Source organism: Eulemur rufifrons, chromosome 8 (genome assembly GCF_041146395.1).
Source record: "Eulemur rufifrons isolate Redbay chromosome 8, OSU_ERuf_1, whole genome shotgun sequence".
NCBI classification, from domain to species: Eukaryota; Metazoa; Chordata; class Mammalia; order Primates; family Lemuridae; genus Eulemur; species Eulemur rufifrons.
In genome coordinates, this window is record NC_090990.1 from 57,388,582 (window position 1) to 57,408,640 (window position 20,059).

The following is a 20,059-nucleotide window of genomic DNA, read 5'->3' on the forward strand; positions in this document are numbered from 1 at the left end:
CCCAGGAATCATGAGGTTTTCCAGTCTGAGTGGTGGGAATAGGGATTATCTCTGGACCTGTGTGACCACTGAGCACTATTGCCACTAATCCTCTCTGTTGGTTTATTTCCTGGTTACTTCCCTCACATTGACATACCAATCAATGCTCAGCTGAATCCTCCAGGGGACCCTCTGCATATATGTTTAGTTCTTTTTTTGTACAGCTTTCTTGTCTCTGGTAATTTATCGTATGAATTCAAGCCACTGGGTTTCTCCAGACTCCCAGATATGTCTTCTCAAATGAGTTAATATTCCAGGGTCTGCCTGAATTCCCTCTTCCTATATCATGGCCTGAAAACTGTCTCAAGATAACAAACCAGGGGAATTGTAGTGATCATCTTGTTTGTTCTAATCTTTTAGGGACTATTATCCTTCATTGCCTGATAATTTAATTTGTTAAAAATTGTTTCTTCATAAATTTTGTCCATTTTTGAATTGTTTCAGGCAAGAGTAATCTATTCCTTGTTATTCTATCTTGGATGCAGGAGGAAGTCTACAAGGAGCTTTTTTTTTTTTTTTTTAAATGCATATTTGTGGTAGCTGGAGATTCTGATTCAGTAATGGATAGGGTACCTATACTAAATTCTTTTTAAAAGCCTCAGTGTGACTCTTGGGTTACCAGTATATTTAATCATGTGTCTAGTTAATTAGTCCAATAAACTTAAAGGTCTAAAAAGTTTGCATGAGGAGAGGGTAGACTTTGAACTAGATTTTAAGAAATGATAGAGTTTGGCAAGTGTATTCTCAGTGCCAGGTACTAGTGAATAATCAAATATGTTTGAGGGATGAATGAATAGTTTGATCTTCCCTTATCTACTTAAAAAAAAAAAAAAACTCCCACAGCAGGTCCCAGGTTTACATCCCCTTTGTTGCTATCTCTGTCTTCCCCAGACCAAATTTAAAATCTGTTTCTTCTTTTCTTTGTTATGATAGCCCATATATTATCACCATCAAATTCATATATACCTTATATCTTAGTTATTTTGTTTTCATCTTCCACTAACCTGTATATTGCTTTTGAGGAATTAATTTATCTTTGACCCCCAGAACCTAGCACAGTGCTTAGAATACCTAGGTGTTCAAAATTATTTGTTGATTTGAACTGTTGCTCCCTTATTTACAAGTGGGAAGTAGGTAATTATTCCAATGTAAAACTCAGTTCTAATGTGGATGTTTTCAACAATGGATTGAGAAGCACAATGGTATATTAGCTATCTATTGCTATATAAACATTACCCCAAAACATTTTGGCTTAAAAAAACATTTATTATATCGCAATTTCTGTAGGTTAAGAATCTCAAGGTGGCTGAGCTGGGTCCCATGGCTTAGGGTCTCTCACAAGACTGAAGTCAAAGTGTTGGGTGGGGCTGTGGCCATGTCAATGAGAGATAGTGAAAGAATCCACTTCCATGCTCACTCACGTAGACTTTATCTGACTTTGAGTCCCCTCTAGCTATTACTACTGAAAGACATCAACGTTACCATGTGGTCCTCCTATCCATGGGACAGCTCACAGCAAGGCATCCGAGGGAGAGATCAAGAGATTGCCAGTAAGGCAAAGTCACAGTCTTTTTGTAACCTATTATTGGAAGTGACATTCCATAACTTTTGCATATTTTAGTCATTAAAAATGAGTCATTATGTCAAGCCTATACTAAAAGGAACTACTCAGTCTCATATATAACCAATACCATTTATATTTTATTAAAGACAATAGCAAATATATACGTAGATGGATTCCTGGAGATATGAATTGTTATTTTTGAAAGATGTGGACTCCAGTACTCCGGGAAGCTTAGCATGATGTTATACTCATGTTTTTGGTCTCATCTTCTCCTAGGAGCTAAGAGGGCCTAGCAAGTACATGTAGTGGCAATTCCATTTTCCAAAAACTAGCAACTCTCTTTTGTAGAATGATATTTTCTGTTATGCATTCTCTGATGGCTAAGGTCTCAGTGGTACCTTGGAGGTCATGCAGGGAGCAAGGAAGGGGTGCTAGGCCTATGTCCCCTACCAACAGGCACCACCCAACTCAATTCTGTTATAGTAATTATGCTGGTTCTGAGTTTATTCAATAAAAGTTTGAAAACTCTGTCTGAAATTTTTGAAAAACTGGGATCCTATAGCAATGTTTTTTGACCATAACATAGCATATTTGTTAGGCATGTGGACTCTGGAACAAGCCTGTCAGAGTTTATTTGTGTACAGGGTCTGCCATTTCCTAGTCATGTGTTGGGATTTAGAAGCCTGGACTTGAATCCCATCCACAGTTATATCTTTTCCCTTTATGTTTCTGAAGCCAAAAGTACTTGGGCTTAATAATGTGCTGCTTTTTATTTTTATTGTAGGCTTCTATTATTAGCTTCCCTGTATTCACCTTAACATGGTTTAACCCCAGTGGAATGGTTAACACATTTACCACCATTATGCCTACTGTTTTCTATCCAGATGGCAGGTCTCTGACAAGATGATACATTTTCTTAATTTTGATAAACTTCCTCTCTAGAAAGAAAATAATAATATCTAAACCATGCCTGTAAAGCATAGTGTGTCATAATCAGTTAAATATTTTCACAACTGTGGTTGTACCAATTTCATTAAGTCACTTCTAAAATTCTTACAGATCAACATTTTAAATTTTATTGTTAAATAAACAGCCTGTAGGGTACAATTGATTATCCACATCTGCTATCCTAAAATTAATTAAGGTAGTATCTTGCAGTTCATCAAATAGTCAGTTTTCTGGCTTAATTAATGAGGAAGCTCAAAAAAGGAAACATTAAATATTATACACATACTTGTAACAGGACTAGCCCTTGAACCCAAGACTTAATTGTTGATGTTGCCTTTTTTGTTTTTAAATTCCAGCTGCTGGAAAGTCATTAACCGTTGATACAATTTTCATGAGGATTCTTACTATTTAGCCTTACCTAAGAGGCAAGATCTTTATATTTTCCTTTTTATGTTTTATTTGTTGACTCCAACTCACCTTCAAAGTGTAACTTAGAGGTTGATATTTTAAGTGGAGGCAAATCAATTTTGTTTTCAAAATGCTTTGGCACACGAGCTCTTTTGAGAAGATAGGGGAACTAGTGACTTGGGTGGGAAAGGAAAGTCATGAGAAAACTGGTTATCAGGGGCTGTTTGCATTCCTCTGTGATTGTGATGTTGAGAGTGTGTACAGCATGGGAAGGAATGTCAGGGGGAGAAGTCTATAACTTTGACTCCAATTTTCAAGTCTCAATAATTGCAATATAGTGGAAAATGTGGGGCCTGTGGTAAGCTATATAAATAAATACATAAGAAAAAATTGTGGTTTTTGAAATGCATAGAACATGGTGTGTTCATAACATCATCAGTGTTGAAAGCCTATTTTCTCAGCCAGGAATTTTAAAATAAGACCTTCACATAAGGAAATGATGGGAAAAAAAAGTGTGTATCTAGGGAAGCAAATAGCACAGCAAGATGATGATTAACTGAAAGACGCAGGAAATTTTGCCACTCTTTTCTTAAAAATATTTCTTTTGTGGGCTTTCTGGACAGGCATTCCTTTGTTCTCTTCTTCCTTCTTAGATGACTCTTCTATTTCTTTCTCTGGCTTCTCTCCTTCCCATTTTTAATCATAAATATTCCACAAATATCTCTTCTTACCTTGGGGAAATGAGGTAATTTGCTAGTTTCAGTTATTACCTCTGTAAAATGATATCTCATATCTCTAGCCTTGTCCTCATCCTGCTTCTCCTCATTCTCTTCATCCAACAGCTTTTCTGCTTATGTTCCTCATCACCTGAGAAGTGACATTAAATTTATATAATCCATGAAGTTCTTTTATTATATGTATATAAATTAATGTGTCTCCACACCTTAAGAAAATGGAGCTTCCCTTTAATTTCTTTGATAATATTATCTTGTGGAATCATTTTCTGAGTATTTTTAGGATCCAATTTAATTTTAGCCTGAGATAATAAGGGAAAGATCATATGAGAGAGCCTCATTTCTGTGACAGCCTGAAGAAACTATTTTCAAATAGGTTTTGTATTCAAATACTTAATTAGAGCTATATCAGGAAAAAAATTCTTTACAAAAATATTCAGTCAATGTTATAAGTGAAAAACTCTGTAACCGTAGGATATAGAGAGTATAGAGAGTACCTAATAATTGTAATGGGTGCCAAGGAGTAAATATACAATTAAAAATAGAAAAGCCTATAGAAAATGAGCCCGAAATCAGAAGAAGGGCTTAGTATTGCTAAAACAAATGCTACCATCTAAAATGCTAAGTGATGTAATCCTTTAATACAAATAGGTAAGCAATTCCTGATAGCTTTAATTGATATAGCTTTTGATTCAGTTGTTTGAAAACTTGAGAATTGTATTTAAATCTTGACTGAGAGATTGGCCCCAATGGAAACAGCTTATAGTGTTAGTTAAGAGGATAGTAAACTGCAAAGGACAATTGGAAGAAACTAGCTATTATAAGTGATTAATTTGAGAGACAGAAACTGTAGGTTATATTCGCATTTCATAAATTCATGAAGTAGACAAAGTTTTATCATCATGTTAATCTTCCTTTGTTGACTTCTTCTTTTATAGTTATCACTTGCTGACAACTTATCCTCATTTTTTCCTCATCCCAGTCCTTCCATGTGCTGTCATACTGATTCCACCATCTTAGTATCTCTTAAATCCATTCTCTACCTACAGCCCACTACTAGTACTTCAGCTCATTTTATCCTTATCCCTCCTTTTTTAACTTACTGTAGGATCCTGTTAACTGATTACCTGCTTCTTTTTCAATCCACTTGCTATGCTATTCCTAGAATGATCCTTCTAAGATGCAAATCAAATATGTTTTACCCTTTCTTAAAGTGTTTTGGTACATGCTTATGATAAAAAATCTTACGAAATCCTAAAATTCTCATTATAGTACCTAAGACTCTTCAAGACCCTTAACATATGACTTAGAGCATATAACTTAGAATAAGTTTAACTTTTTTAATCAATTGCAAACAATTATATAGTTATGGTCCTTCTTAATAATATGCTGCCTATATGATCATCACTGGAAAAACCCTTGAAAAGTAACATCAACCCAGAGCTAGCTTCTTTATCAGACTGTCTGCAATGGCAAGGAATTACTAACAAGCCCCAAATAGTACTGCATAAGACAAAAGCAGCATGGGGTGGTATGGTGCTTTAGGATCCCATAAATCTGAGTTTAAACTTTGGTGCTTTTCCTTACAAGCTGTATATCTCTGTACTTTACTGTCCTTATTTTTTTAAATGGGGCTATTAATAACAATTGCATAAGATTATTGTGGGCATTAAATAAGATAGATATTCTTGACCCATAGCACACATTCCTTTGCCTTCTAATGCTTCATTCAAAATAAAAAGAATCAAAGGGCAAGTGAAAAAGATGAGATCAATGAAGGGGATGCTATTAGCCCCGGGTAGGTAAGGGTTGGGAAATGGGGTAGAGATACACAACAGGACCATCAGTTGCCAAAGAAGGTAGATCCTGTGTTGGCGGGGGGTCTGGGGAAAAACGCACATGTGTGCGTGTGTGTGTGTGTGTGTGTGTGTGTGTGTGTGTGTGTGTGTGTGTGTAGTAGTAGTAGCAGTAATAGTCATAGATGGAATCAACCAGGGCATGCATAGAGCAAAATAGCTAATAGATACCATTTTTGGAACATTTATTCTCATGTACCAAGCATTATGCTAAATGCTTTGTATGTATTAATTAATACAAGGGAATTAAAAGAGACAAAAGAGAACAAAAGGAAACACAAGTGTCAGTGAGAAAAAAGCGACATTAAAGAGATGAACAGAGAAAGAGCCACCTCTATGTAGAAATAATAAGAAGTAGGCAGAGGAGTAGAAAGAAAACTCAAAAATTGTGATATCAAGTAATGTAAGGGAGGTTAGGATCCTAGGGAGGAAGCAAACAGTAGCAACAAATGCTAGATAAATATTAAAATAAGGAAAAGGACATCTTATATCTTTTTCTTTTTAATTTGGCTTTAAGGTCTGTCTCATAAGAGTGGCTATGAACTTTAGCTCTGGCCTGACAGAGCTTCATGGATTTGGTCATAGGTGTTTACAATGTTACTTTCACAGGATACCTCTTTATCTTGGCAGATAGTCTAATGCCTAAGGGTCTGAGCTGTCACTAGTTCCTCTCACAGGAAATTTGTTGATATTGGCAGACACCCCTGTGGCTCTTGTCTGACCTCTGTCCAGTTTATTCCTCCCCAAATAGCCACTCTGTATGAGAGTGATCAAGAAAGAAATTAATCACGTGAGACACAGAGGAGGTGACTCAACATGCATGAGAAATAACAAGAGCAGTTTATTACGTACAGATCCCAGAGAGAAGAGGGCAGCACACTTCATAGGGCCAATGGGAATAGGGGAGCTGTTCAGGACACACTCAACCAGCAAGAGAGAGAAAGAGACCTGTGTGACGAAGCCCTTACTGGGACCTAGGTAGGTTTCCTGAGGGAAGTTCTAATTGGTGAGTTTAGAGTAAGCAGACATTAGTTTCTTGAAGTCATGCTGTGATTGAGAGGGGGTTACCACTGAATACTGCTCAGTTCATGCTGGGTGTGAGCATCAGAGGAGCAAGTCAATTGTATCCAGCTGTCCTATAGGGACGGGGTCTCCAGGCGGTGGTTGTATATGACAGGTATCTGAATCAACCACATTGAGGAACTGGGAGGAGGCAGAGAATTAAAAACTGTGTCAAGGGTTACTAATCCCTGCTTGGGGTATAAGAAAGTTTAATTTATATTCAAAATGAATCCTCAGGCAACATAAAGTTATAAGAATTCACTACAGACTAAAAAGTATCCATTAGAGTGGGCAATTAGGAGGTCTTTGATGTCATTTGCCAGAGAAATTTTCCTGGAGTGTTGAAGTTTGAAGACAGATTGCAGTAGGCTGAGGAGTGACTAGGAGGCAAGAAAATGTGGACAAAAGACGTAGACTACTCTTAAAAGAAAACTGTCTATAAAGTTTAGGAAAGAGGACAATAGTTTGAGGGGGCAATTGAAAACTGGTTATTAAATGTTAAAAGTGGAAATAACTAGAAAAATGTCAAAACTAAATCAACTCCCCTATTAATGTCTTTGGGGGTCATTTTGAGTTGATGAGTCATAGACTTTAGAAAAACAGTTTTTCCTCTAAAGCTTTCCTAATACAGACTTTCCACTAAATGGAAATGAATATCATCCTACCACAATCTCATTGTTCTGCTCTCTGTAAATCTTAATAATAAAGGTTAGATACAAGCATAAGGAAGATAAAATTGTGGCTTTAAATAAACTGTAAATCTTAAGGAAAACATTGATATAAGCATGAATTTGAGGAAGACTCAGTAGGAAATGAAATACCACTTAAAGCAAAGAAAATTTAATTTAAAAGTGTAGATATTTATTGAAAGTCTACTAGGTATAAGACACTATATTTGATTTTGGCAATTTAAACTAAGATTGATTGCCATTTTATTTCATCTAGAATTTGCCATATTCTACTTTCTCTTCCATGGAACATTTAGTTCCTCTTTATATGGTCATTGTTTTCTCCTTCATCCCTGACCAATGACTTTCATAAGATAAAAGAGAGGAAACTAAATGGGACCAAGTCAAATATGTTAAAATCATACTGTAGTAAAACATTTAACAAGAACAGTGAAGGCCTTTGCTCTTACGGCATTACTTTTTAAAATCTCTGGGATTTTGAACAATAAGGTCTGGCTATTTTAGTTAGAATGATTAAATTCCAGGACCTCAGGTAAAAAATCCTTTTACCTGGAGTTAAAACTTCTTATACTTTATAGAGACAACTTTAGAACATAAAAAAATGTCTGAAATTTTAGGCCGGGTGTGGTACCTCACGCCTGTAATCCTAGCACTCTGGGAGGCCAAGACGGGAGGATCACTCGAGCTCAGGGGTTCGAGACCAGCCTGAGCAAGAGTGAGACTCTACTGAAAATAGAAAAAAATAGCCAGGTGTGGTGGCATGCACCTGTAGTCCCAGATACTTAGGAGGCTGAGGCAGGAGGATTGTATGAACCCAGGTGATTGTTGTGAACTAGGCTGACACGGCAATCTAGCCCGGGGGGCAGAGCAAGACTCTGTCTCAAAATAAAATAAGGGAAAAAAGAAAATTTTATAGAATAGTGGTTTATCCACAGTGGTAATTACTGGCAAGCTTACATTGTGATAATAAGTTGTATAGGCATTCAGAGAAAGAAGTGAGCCATACAATGAAATATTTGCAAAAGGTTTTCATGGAGAACATGGGAACTGAGTTTGGCCATGAAACTGTGTGTGTAGAAGACAAAGAAAGAGAAGGGAAGATATTCTAGGGGAAATAAAGCAGAATGTACAAATAAGTGTTTAAATTACAACCTAGAAACCAAAGGGACTTCACTTGGATCTTTTTGAGAGTCAACTGGCACACAAAAATACCTGCAAAGGGTATTCGTGTAGTAATTGCCCTAATATCAAGATAAAGAACTCTGATTCATTTTCTGTGCTCATAAAACAACCGCTTAATGGGAAGTGCTTCATAATCCTTATTGGTCCATTAGTAAAAGGTACCAAGTTACCAGCCCATATTTGAATCTTAGTTCTTTAATAACAAAAATAATTGTGATATGTATATATGTGGGTTATATAAATCTAAGTATGATGCAGTTCATACTTAGTGTTTAAAGATTATTAAGATGTCTACAATAAGATTTGTTTCCAGTTTACAATTTTACTAGTAATTTTGTTATTTTTTTAAGAAAAAAAATCATGACCATGTAATCTGTCAAAAAGTTTTAAAACAATAGAATATATGCTCTGCAAAATCTTAATGAGATCATGTATTTAAAATTCAAATCACAGTTCCTGGCATGAAAATAACACTTGGGGTTTGCTGAAGGTTAATTTGAAGTAAATGATCAATAAATGTTTGTTGAATTGAATTACTTAGAATTTCTGTCATATAATTGGGTCCTAATTATGAATGTGTAAATTCCCTTATGCTTCATGGTAGATATATCTTCCAAATTTTCACTTTTACTGTATTAGAAATATAGTCCAATTCAATAATTATTGGATGCCTATGATATACCTACCATAGTGGCAAATAAAATAGATTCAGTCTGTAACTTCATGATGCTTCATGTAGTGCAAAGAGTGTGAAATTTATTTACCAAATTTTTCAGATTTTGGAGTAGAGGAAGCATGAGTAAAATGATTTGATAGATATATGTTCAAGCCTAAATGTTTATATGAGTGTACGTGTCTTAGCCCATATACCAGGCATATTTGTACATCACAATATGTTAGGAGTGCTGGGAGGTACTTTCTCTATCGTGACTGCAAAAATCATAAAAATTAATAATGCATTCTACTCATATAAATAAAATCAGATAATTCTAATGTACATTGTTCTCAATAGTTAAATATTTCCTTGAATTTTAAAACTAAATAAAGCCTACAGTTCAATAATGACTCTGTATGGTTTCATTAAAACTTACATTTTGACAGTTTCTCAGAAGGCCAACACTTCATAATTAATGAAAGTTCAGCCAAAAGGTTGACCTTATGAGTGACTGAATAAGTGCAAACTTAGGAGGAAAAAAAATGCTTTTAAGTATTTACTGAAGCCTAAGAGCTGTTATCTTTTAGAATGAAAGTAAGTTCTGGAACCATGCCTAAGAAATTGGCTCTATATGTTAACATTTGAAAGTCCTTTTCACAATAAAAATTCATGCTATCTACTTTATTTTATACTATATTTAAAATAAGAGAAATTGTAAAAAGCTTCATCTACCTTGATCGCTAGTGGCCTTCCTGAGATTGAACTCCCAGGTGTGTAAAGCCTAAGATACCAGGCACTTGTAAATGGCTCTGACATTCATTTCCAATCTGAACTTTCAGAGCCTCTAATAACAGATGGCTTCCTATTATTGAGATTGAGTCAGTTCATCTACTTAAAGGTTAGTGTTAATGAGAACAAGGTCACAGGAGTGGCCTGGAGGGAATAAATGTTGAGATCATACAGACCTGAATTTGAATTCCAGTTCTGTCTCTTATTAGTTGAGTGATCTCGAATATGTTACCTAGCATTATGGAGGGTCAGTTTTTTTACCTTTAAAATGGGAGAGTAGAACCAATCTTACTGTGTTTTGACATAAAACAGAGTAGACTCTAATTACTATTGGTACCCTTGGTTCAGGACCTGATACATAATGTTCCTTCAATAAATGTTAGTTGTGGTTTTAATTTTTGTATTAGAAAAACAACTCATATAAATTGTGTATTCTGTTTAATTTTTAACCCTTTTATAATTTAAATAGATTTAGGGATACAAGCAGTTTTTTGCTACATGGCTGAATTGCGTAGTGGAGAAATCTGGGCTTTTAATGTACCTGTCACCTGAATAGTGTACATTGTACCCAATAGGTAATTTTTCATCCAGCGTTCCCCTTCCACCCTCCCTCAAGTCTCCAATGGCCATTAAGTCACTCTGTATGACCATGCATAACCATTGCTTATCTCCCACTTATAAGAGCATGTGGTATTTGTTTTTTTGTTCCTGGGTTACTTCACTTAGAATAATGGCCTCCAGTTCCATCTAAGTTGCTGCAAAAGACATTATTTTATTCTTGTGATAGATGAGTAGTATTCCATGGTGTGTGCATATGTGTGTGTCCCATTTTCTTAGTCCAATATTATGTTAGTTGGCACTATTGGTTCCATATATTTGAAATTGTGAATTGTGCTGCAATAAACATACAGGTGCAGGTGTCTTTTATATAAAATAACTTATTTTCCTTTGTGAAGACTCCTAGTAGCAGGATTGCTGAATCAAATGGTAAATCTACTTTTAGTTCTTTGAAAAATCTCCATACTGTTTTCTATAGAGGTTGTACTAATTTACATTTCTACCAACAGTGCATAAGTGTTCCTTGTTAACTGCATCAGTGCCAGCATCTATTGTTTTTTGATCTTTTATAATGGCCATTCTGACAGGGGTAAAGTGATATCTCGGTGTGGTTTTAATTTGCATTTCCCTAATAATTAGTGATGCTGAGCATTTTTTCATATGTTTGTTGGCTATTTGTTTCTCTTCTTTGGAAAAACGTCTGTTCATTTTAATGAGGTTATTTTTTTTTCTTGCTGATTTGATTTCCTTATAGATGCAGGATATTAGGTCTTTGTCAAATGTATAACTTGTGAATATTTTCTCCCATTTGGTAGGTTGTCTATTTTCTCTGTGGATTGTATCTTTTACTGTGAAGAAGTCTTTTAGTTTAATTAAATCCCATTTATTTATTTTTGTTTTTGTTGTATGTGCTTTTGGGGTCTTAGTCATAAATTCTTTACTAGGCCAGTGTCCAGGATAGTATTTCCTATGTTTTCTTCTAGTATTTTTATGGTGTCAGGTCTTACATTTATGTCTGTAATCCATCCTGAGTTAATTTTTATATATTGTGAGGGATCCAGTTTCATTCTTCTGCATGAGGCCAGTTTTCCAAACACCATTTATTGAATAGTTTGTCCTTTCCCCAGTATAAGCTTTTGTCTGCTTTGTAAAAGATCAGTTAGTTGTAGGTATTTGGCTTTTTTTCTGGGTTCTCTCTTCTGTTCCATTGGTCTATGTGTCTATTTTTATACAAGTACCAGGCTGTTTTGGTTCCTATTGCCTTGTTGTGTAATTTGAAGTCAGGTAATGTAATGCCATCATCTTTCTTCTTTTTGCTTAGGATTGCTTTGGCTATTTGTGCTCTCTTTTGGTTCCATATAAATTTTAGAGTTATTTTTCCTAATTCTATAAAAATAATGTTCATATTTTGATAAGAATTGCATTGAATCTATAGATTCCTTTTGGGAAGTATGGCCATTTTAACAATTTTGATTCTTCCAATCAATAAGCAAGGGATGTTTTTCCATTTGCTTGTGCCATCTATGATTTCTTTCATTAGTGTTTTGTAGTTCTCCTTGTACAGGTCTTTTAACGCTTTTGTTAAATATATTCCTAGGGTTTGTTTTTTTTTTTTTTTTTTTTTTGTAGCTATGGTAAATGAGATTGAGTTCTTGATTTGATTCTCAGCTTGGTTATTAGTGTATAAAATGCTACTGATTTTTTATGTTAATTTTGTAATCTAGACTTTACTGAATTCGTTTACAGGTTCTAGAAGTCTTGTAGGGGTCTTTAGAGTTTTCTAGGTATAACATCATATTGTTGGCAAAAAGATATAGTTTGACTTCCTCTTTTCCAATTTGGATGCCTTTATTTCTTTCTCGTTCCTGATTGCTCTGGCTAGGACTTCCACTACTATGCTGAATAGGAGTGATGAAAGTAGGCATCCTTGCCTTGTTTCAGTGCATAGGGAGAATGATTTTAATTTTATCCCATTCATTATGATGTTGGCTGTGGGTTTGTCATATATAGCTTTTATTATTTTGAGGTATGTTCTTTCTATGCCAAGTCTGTTATGAGTTTTTATCATAAAGGGGTGCTGGATTTTATTGAATGCTTTTTCTGCATCTGTTTAGATGATCATATGATTTTTGTTTTAAATTTTATGTATGTGATTAATCACATGTATTGATGTCCATATGTTGAAACATCCTTTCATTCCTGGGATGAAATCCCGTTGTTCATGGTGAATTAGTTTTTTGATGTGATATTGGATTCAGTTTGCTACTATTTTGTAAAGGATTTTTGCATCTACGTTCATGAGGTAAATAGGTTTGTAGTTTGCTTTTTTTGTTGTGTCCTTTCCTGGCTTGGATACCACCACCGTGGTATGGTGGTGGTATCCAAGCCAGGTGGTAGCCAGATACTGGCTTCATAGAATGAGTTAGGGAGGATTCTTTCCTTCCTGATGTAATGGGACAGTTTCAGTAGAATAGGTACTAGTTCTTTGTAGGTCTGGTGGAATTTGGCTGTCAATCTATCTGATACTGGGCTTTTTAGTTGTTATTGGGAGTTTTTTTTAAATTATTATAATAATAATTTTTATTATTACTCTTTGAATCTCACCCATTATTGGTCTGTTCAGGATTTCTGTTTCTTCCTGATTCAAACTTGGCAGGTCATATGTTTACAAAAATTTATCCATTTCCCCTTGATTTTCTAGTTTGTGTGCATAGAAGTATTCATAGACATTTCAGATGATCATTTGTATTTTTGTGGTGTCAGTTGTAATGTCTCCTTTTACATTTCTGATTGAGCTTGTTTGAATCCTCTCTCTCTTTTCTTGGTTAATCTAGCTAGTGGTCTGTTGATTTTGTTATCTATTCAATGAACCAACATCTCATTTCATTGATTCTTTGTATTTTTTAGTTTCAATTTCGTTTAGTTCTGCTCTGATCTTTATTTCTTGTATTCTGCTAGCTTTAGGTTTGTTCTTGTTTTTCTAGTTTCTGGAGTTGTGACATTAGGTTGTTAATTTGGAGTCTTTCTGTTCTTTTGACTTAGGCATTTAGTGCTATGAACTTCCCTTTTAGCACTGCTTTGTCTGTATCCCAGAGATTTTGGCAGCTTTTGTTGCCATTGTCATTCAATACAAATTTTTTTATTTCCATCTTTATTTAATCATTGGTCCAAAGGTCTTTCAGCAGCACATTGTTTAATTTCCATGTATTTGTGCAGTTTTGAGAGTTCCTCTTGTAATTGATTTCTAGTTTTATTCCACAGTGGTCTGAGAAGATACATGGTATTTTTTCAATTTTTTTTTAATTTGTTGAGACTTGTTTTGTGGCCTAACATATAGTCTATCTTGGAAAATGTTCCATGTGCTGATGAGAATATATATTCTGCAGGTTTTCTGTGAAGGATAACAAAATATGCTACATCAAAATATGCTACTTTGACATATTGATTAGTTTTAGCTACAGAAAATTGAAAAGAAACAGATGTAAGAAAAGCTCTTTGCTCTCCCCCTATTTGCCTAAAAGGGGGACATAAATTTGTAAAGGTACCTTCCTCTTTCTTTACCAGGAGGAATGGAACTTGAATTGTTGTCATAAGAGAGCATCTCAGTGCCTGAGCTGATTTCCAGATCTTCTAAGCCATCTCTTGACTGGATTACTTACTGCAATAGACTCTAATAATAATATGTCTCCCCTCTTCTAACCTCATCCCTCATAGTCCATTCACAACACAACAGCTAGATCAATCCTTTAAAAATATAAGTCAGTCATGTCACTTCAATACTCGAAACCCTGAAAAACGTTCCCCATTTCATTCACGGAGCAAGTTAATCATCAAGGGTAATTCCAGACCAAGACCCTTATCTGCCCAGAGAGGTTACCAGACTGAGAAATCTACATTACAAACTTTGCTAAAGCTAGCCTTTATCTTCCATTAGTTTTCCTTGTATATTTACTTTCCCCCAATTTGCTGCCCCTAGAAGCTCAAAGTCCTTTTCCATTTCTTGTTACTTCTCCACAAAATTTATTATAAATTTTTGTTAAGATACTATAATATATAAGCCTAATTTCTTTTTTTTCATTATGATGTTTTTTAATTGCATTAATTAAACATTTTTTTTAAATGAACATACAGTAAGATTGACTTTTTGGTATATAGTTTTATGAGTTCAGACACATATAGACTGGTGTGCCCACCACAATGAGGATTAAGAACAGTTCCACTATCCTCCAAACGTCACCAAGCTACCCTTTGCAGGCAGTCATACTCTGTACCAGCCCTCACCTATGGCAACCACTGGTCTGTTCTTCAGCTGTAGCTGGCTTTTCCAGAATGTCATATAAATGGAATCATACCATATGTTACTCTTTAAGAGTGGCTTCCTTCATTAAGCATTATGATTTTGAGATCTGTCCATTTTGTTCAACATATTGATAGTTTGATCCTTTTTATTGCTGAGTAGTATTCCATCGTATAGGTGTGCCACAGCTGTGTGTCCTCACACCATTTGAAGGACATTTGTGTTGTTCCCAGCTTTCTGTGATGGTGAATAGCACTGCTATAAATACTCATATATAGTTATTTTTCTGAATCTGAGTTTTCATTTCTCTAAGCTAAATACCTTGGAGTGGAGTTACTGGGTTATATGATGTATTTTAACTATTTAATTTTATAAGAAACTGCCAGCCTGTTTTCCAGAGTGGCGGTACCATTTTTCATTCCCACTGGCAGTGTACAATTGATCTATTTGCTCTGTTTCCTCATCAGCACATGATACTGTCAAGTTTTTTTTTTTTAATTTAATAGTTATATGGTGGTATCTGATCATGGTATCGTGGTTTTAAGTTCCAGTCCCTTAATGGTGAATGATATTGAGCATTTCTCCATGTGCTTATTTGTGGTCTTTATGGCCTTTTGGTGAAGTATCTTTTAAAGTCATCTGGCCAATTTTTTTTTATTTTAGCATATTATGGGGGTACAAAAGTTTCATCTTTTACCTCTCACAAAAATCAACTCACATTGGGTAACAGACTTAAACCTAAGGTGTGAAACTATTAGAATTCTAGAATAAAATGTTGGAAACACTCTTATAGACATTGGCCTAGGCGAAGAATTTATGAACAAGACCCCAAAGGCAATCACAGAAACAACAAAAAAAAAATAAATGGGACCTGATCAAATTAAAAAGCTTCTGCACAGCCAAAGAAATTGTCACGAGAGTAAACAGACAACCTACAGAATAGGAGAAAATTTTCGCATACTACACATCCGATAAAGGGCTGATAACTAGAATCTATTTAGAACTCAGGAAAATCAGCAAGAAAAAAAATCAAACAACCCTATCAAAATGTGGGCAAAGGACATGAACAGAAACTTTTCAAAAGAAGCCAGAAGAATGGCCAAAAAACATCTGCAAAAATGCTCAACATCTCTAATCATCAGGGAAATGCAAATTAAAACCACAATGAGATATCACTTATCTCCAGTGAGAATGGCCTTTATCAAAAACTCCCAAAACAATAAATGGTGGCATGGATGCGGAGAGATAGGAACACTCATACACTGCTGGTGGCACTGCAAACTAGTGCAACCTCTGTGGAAAGCAATATGGAAATAACTTAAAGAGATACAAGTAGACCTACTATTTGATCCAGAATCCGATTACTGGGCATCTACCCAAAAGAACAAAAGACATTCTATAAAAAAGACATCTGCACTAGAATGTTTATAGCAGCACAATTCACAATTGCAAAGATGTGGAAACAACCCAAGTGCCCATCAATAAGTGAGTGGATTAATATAATGTGGTATATGTATACCATGGAGTACTACTCGGCTATAAGAAACAATGGTGATATAACACCTCTTATATTTTCCTGGATAGAGCTGGAACCCATTCTACTACGTGAAGTATCCCAAGAATGGAAAAATAAGCACCTCATGTACTCACCATCAAATTGGTTTCACTGATCAACACCTAAGTGCACATATAGGAATAATATTAATTGGGTGTCGGGCAGATGGGAGCGGGGAGGGGAGGCGGGTGTATATATGCATAATGAGTGTGATGCGCACCGTCTGGGGGGATGGACACACTTGAAATTCTGACTGGGGGTGGAGAGCAAGGGCAATATAAGCCCAATTTCTAACCACCACTTAGAATTACTCATCACTGAGTATTCCCAAGTGTATGTGCTATGTACGTGTTAATAGACTTCTGTTTGTCTTTCTCTTGTTTATGTATCTTTTGTCAGTCTAATTTATAGGGCTCCAGCTCATGAACCTAGAATGGGTAAAGGAAAAATAATTTTTTTCCTCCCCTGTGATTGCTAATCTAAGGCTTTCCATGAAGATAATTGACCAACAGTACATGATAGTGTTTTAACTTGCTCATTAATTCATTCATTTATTTAACTAATGTTTGTTGAGTGATTACTATTTGCATGAAAAAATGCTAGGGTAAGATTATAAAGATGAATTCAATATACACTTTTTCCTTAAAGAATTTGCTCCTTAGTAGGGATGATAAGGCATGTATATAAATAGAAAAATGTTCTAAATTACATGAATGAAAGTTGCATGAGATTTAACATAAGGGAATATTTCATTTCAGCCAGGCAGATGGCAATGAAAGGAGGGAAATCAAGGAAATCTGGGAGGAACTGGCAAGATTTAGCTGGAGCTTAAACATCTGTATATTGGGCAGAAGGGAATTTCTGGCTGAAGAAATAGTATGAATATAGTTTCAAAAAAGCAGGAAACTTGACACAGTTTGAATATAAAATTGGGTTTATGAAAGAGACTAATGGGAAATATATTATAAAATGATACAATCTGACTGAAAGGCCCCTGAATGTCATGCTAAGAAATTTTGGTCTTTATTTTTTAAGCAAAAGCAAAATATTACATGTTTTAGATAAAGGAGGTGAAAGAAAGTTGAGTTTCAGATTGACTCCTGACAAAGATGTGTGCATGGTGGTTATAAACTGAATTTTGATGGGCAGATGCCCCAAATGAAGTTCCTAACCAAGATCTCTTTCTTTTCCAGGCTGCTGATGTGCTGTTGCAACATGGAGCTAATGTCAACATTCAAGATGCAGTTTTCTTTACTCCGTTGCATATCGCAGCATACTATGGGCATGAACAGGTAAGTCTGCAGGGGGGGTGGGGGGGGACAGGTGGCCACTTAAGTGTGTCAGGCTTTTGTTGAACTGTCCTATCTTCAAAAAAAGCATATTTAATATATCTTTTAAATTATTTTTGCCATATTCTCATCAGCTCCATCCTTGGGGAGCTTGTAGATCCATATAAGTATTAACAGCTGTCATGTTCTTCATTTTTACTATCTTAGTACACAAAGGAGGTGGCAGACCACATTGGTAAGTTTGAGGCCACAGGAATCAGTCAGCCTAAATTTGAAAAATTTCTAGTTTTTTGACCACGTATAGATTATATAATCCCTCTGATCTTCATTTCTTCATCTATAAAATTGGAAAGATAGTAATAGTACCTACCTCATAGGGTTGCTATTATCATGAGATATAAATTGTTTAGCAAATGCTCAGTAATGTTGCTGTAATGATGCTAATGACAATAACAATAAAGCAACTCATAAAGGTTCTATAAAATCACTAAATGTGCTTTAATTATATAATTTACTTTAAATATATAATTATATAACAGGTACATTTTCATAAAATTTTATATTCTGTAATAAAGGAATAATATATGTAGAATGCTTTAAAGTTTTTAAAGTACTTTCATTCAGTATATAATTTTGTTTGACCTTCACAACAACTTTAAAATTAATAAGAGTTGCCATGTGAGTGTGCTCATACAATAGGACAGGCATTATGCTAAAATCTTTATTTTGTTTCTCTAATTTTGCCACAACCCTAAAATAGCTGTTATTACCCCTGCCCTTTTTTTTTTTTTTTTTATCAATTATACACATGAAGATCAGTAAGGTCAGATAGCATCAAAGTCATGCAGCTGATAAATAGAAGAGCTGGAATATGTACTCAAGTCTGTCCGATCCCAAAGCCCATATTTGTTGTTCTGTTATACCAAAGCACTTCTCATTCCTCTTCAATCAGTGAGACAAATTATAAAGTCCTTACAGTTTGCCTAGCTGGAGAAGCCAGAATTCAAGGCACTATGTTCTAACTCCAAAGTTCATTGATTTTCAAACTTAACATATTGAAAGACAAAATTTGTATGCGCTACTTTAAAACACTGCCCTTTGGCTATTCTCAAAGAACTGAAAAGAATCAAATAAAACAGAAATACAAATGTAATTGGATAACCAAACATAACTGTTCTTTGGATACCCCATTTTTACTCTTCCTCATTTTATCTCTCGAGGCTCATTCAATTATGAAGTAGAATTATACCTTTTTACCTTACTGGAGGTCATGCCACAGAACTGCCTGAGGGTCCCAAGTTGAAAATCAAACTTACTTGTGTCCCTGTGCTGTTCTAGTCACTGTGCCTTTATTTCTCTGCTAGCTGACATATGCTTGGACACTCTCAGACCTGTGAAGCGTGACCTATAGGTAGGAAAGATTGCTTATTTCATTGATGTGCAGCTCAGAGTGCACTGGAGTGCACTGGAGAGGTAGGCACTGAAAATGCTTTTGAAAGTACAGGTCCAAAAGCACAAGTGATGGGAAAACTCCATACTTTTCTGACTTCAGGCACAGACAGGATATACACAATGCATGTTATTTGTAGAGTCATCCTCTTTGACGATTAACCTCATCACCCAGCAGAAACATAAAGAGCCTCTGTGCATGTTGGATGGAGAACTAAATTTGTTTACTTTCCCTAGAAATATAGTCACAGTCTTATAAAATTATGCTAAAATGTGGATGGTCCTTTTATGATAAGGGGCTCACTTTCTGTGTGTGAAGGCAGCACATAAGTAATTTATGGAGGCTATTGTCATTTGCTAAAATATGCTGACAAGGAGAATGGTATATTCAATACATAAATGTGCCTAATGTGCCATGTTCCTTGCCATTTGTTTATTTACTTATTTTTAAGTGGAAGAGTAGATGTTTTGTACCAAGAGCAATATTTCCTAGGTATGTAATAATAGTGCTTAATAGACAATCGATTTCAGAGATAGTTTAAATCTGTCTGCTATAAAGTCACATAATCAGAATTTATGAAGTCTGTGTAAGTGGAAATATCTGCTTAAGAGTGCAAGGTTCTTGAGACTAAACTTCTGCTGTTCTGATTTCTCCTGAAGTAAGTCTTGATCTGCCCATTAGCCAACAAAGATGTAAAATACACATGCTCCAAGTTCATGCTACCACTTTTACTAACAGTTATTGAGTGCCAGGCACTTTTCTAAGTGCTTTATGTGTGATAACTTATTTAATCCTCATGATAACTCTAAGAGGTAGAGTTATTATTATTCCCATCTTAGCAATGAAGAAACCTAAGTATCAAAAGGTTAAATAATTTTTTCAAGGTGACATAGCTAGTAAGCAGAAGCCTGACTCTAGAACCCTCGCTCTTGTCCACTACATTCAAAAGGAAATCAGTTTCCCTATATCCCACCAAGCTAATAC

The 20,059-nt window shown here is 35.2% G+C and overlaps 1 protein-coding gene across 1 annotated transcript in view; it reads left to right on the plus strand.

Annotated features, from left to right (window-relative positions):
• The window catches only part of TNNI3K (TNNI3 interacting kinase), a 284,808-nt gene that overhangs the window by 86,605 nt on the left and 178,144 nt on the right, over nucleotides 1-20,059 (plus strand). Inside the window, exon 6 of the mRNA XM_069478078.1 lies at nucleotides 17,530-17,628. Coding sequence (XP_069334179.1) covers nucleotides 17,530-17,628 — 99 coding nt within the window. The remainder of the gene's footprint in view (nucleotides 1-17,529; nucleotides 17,629-20,059) is intronic.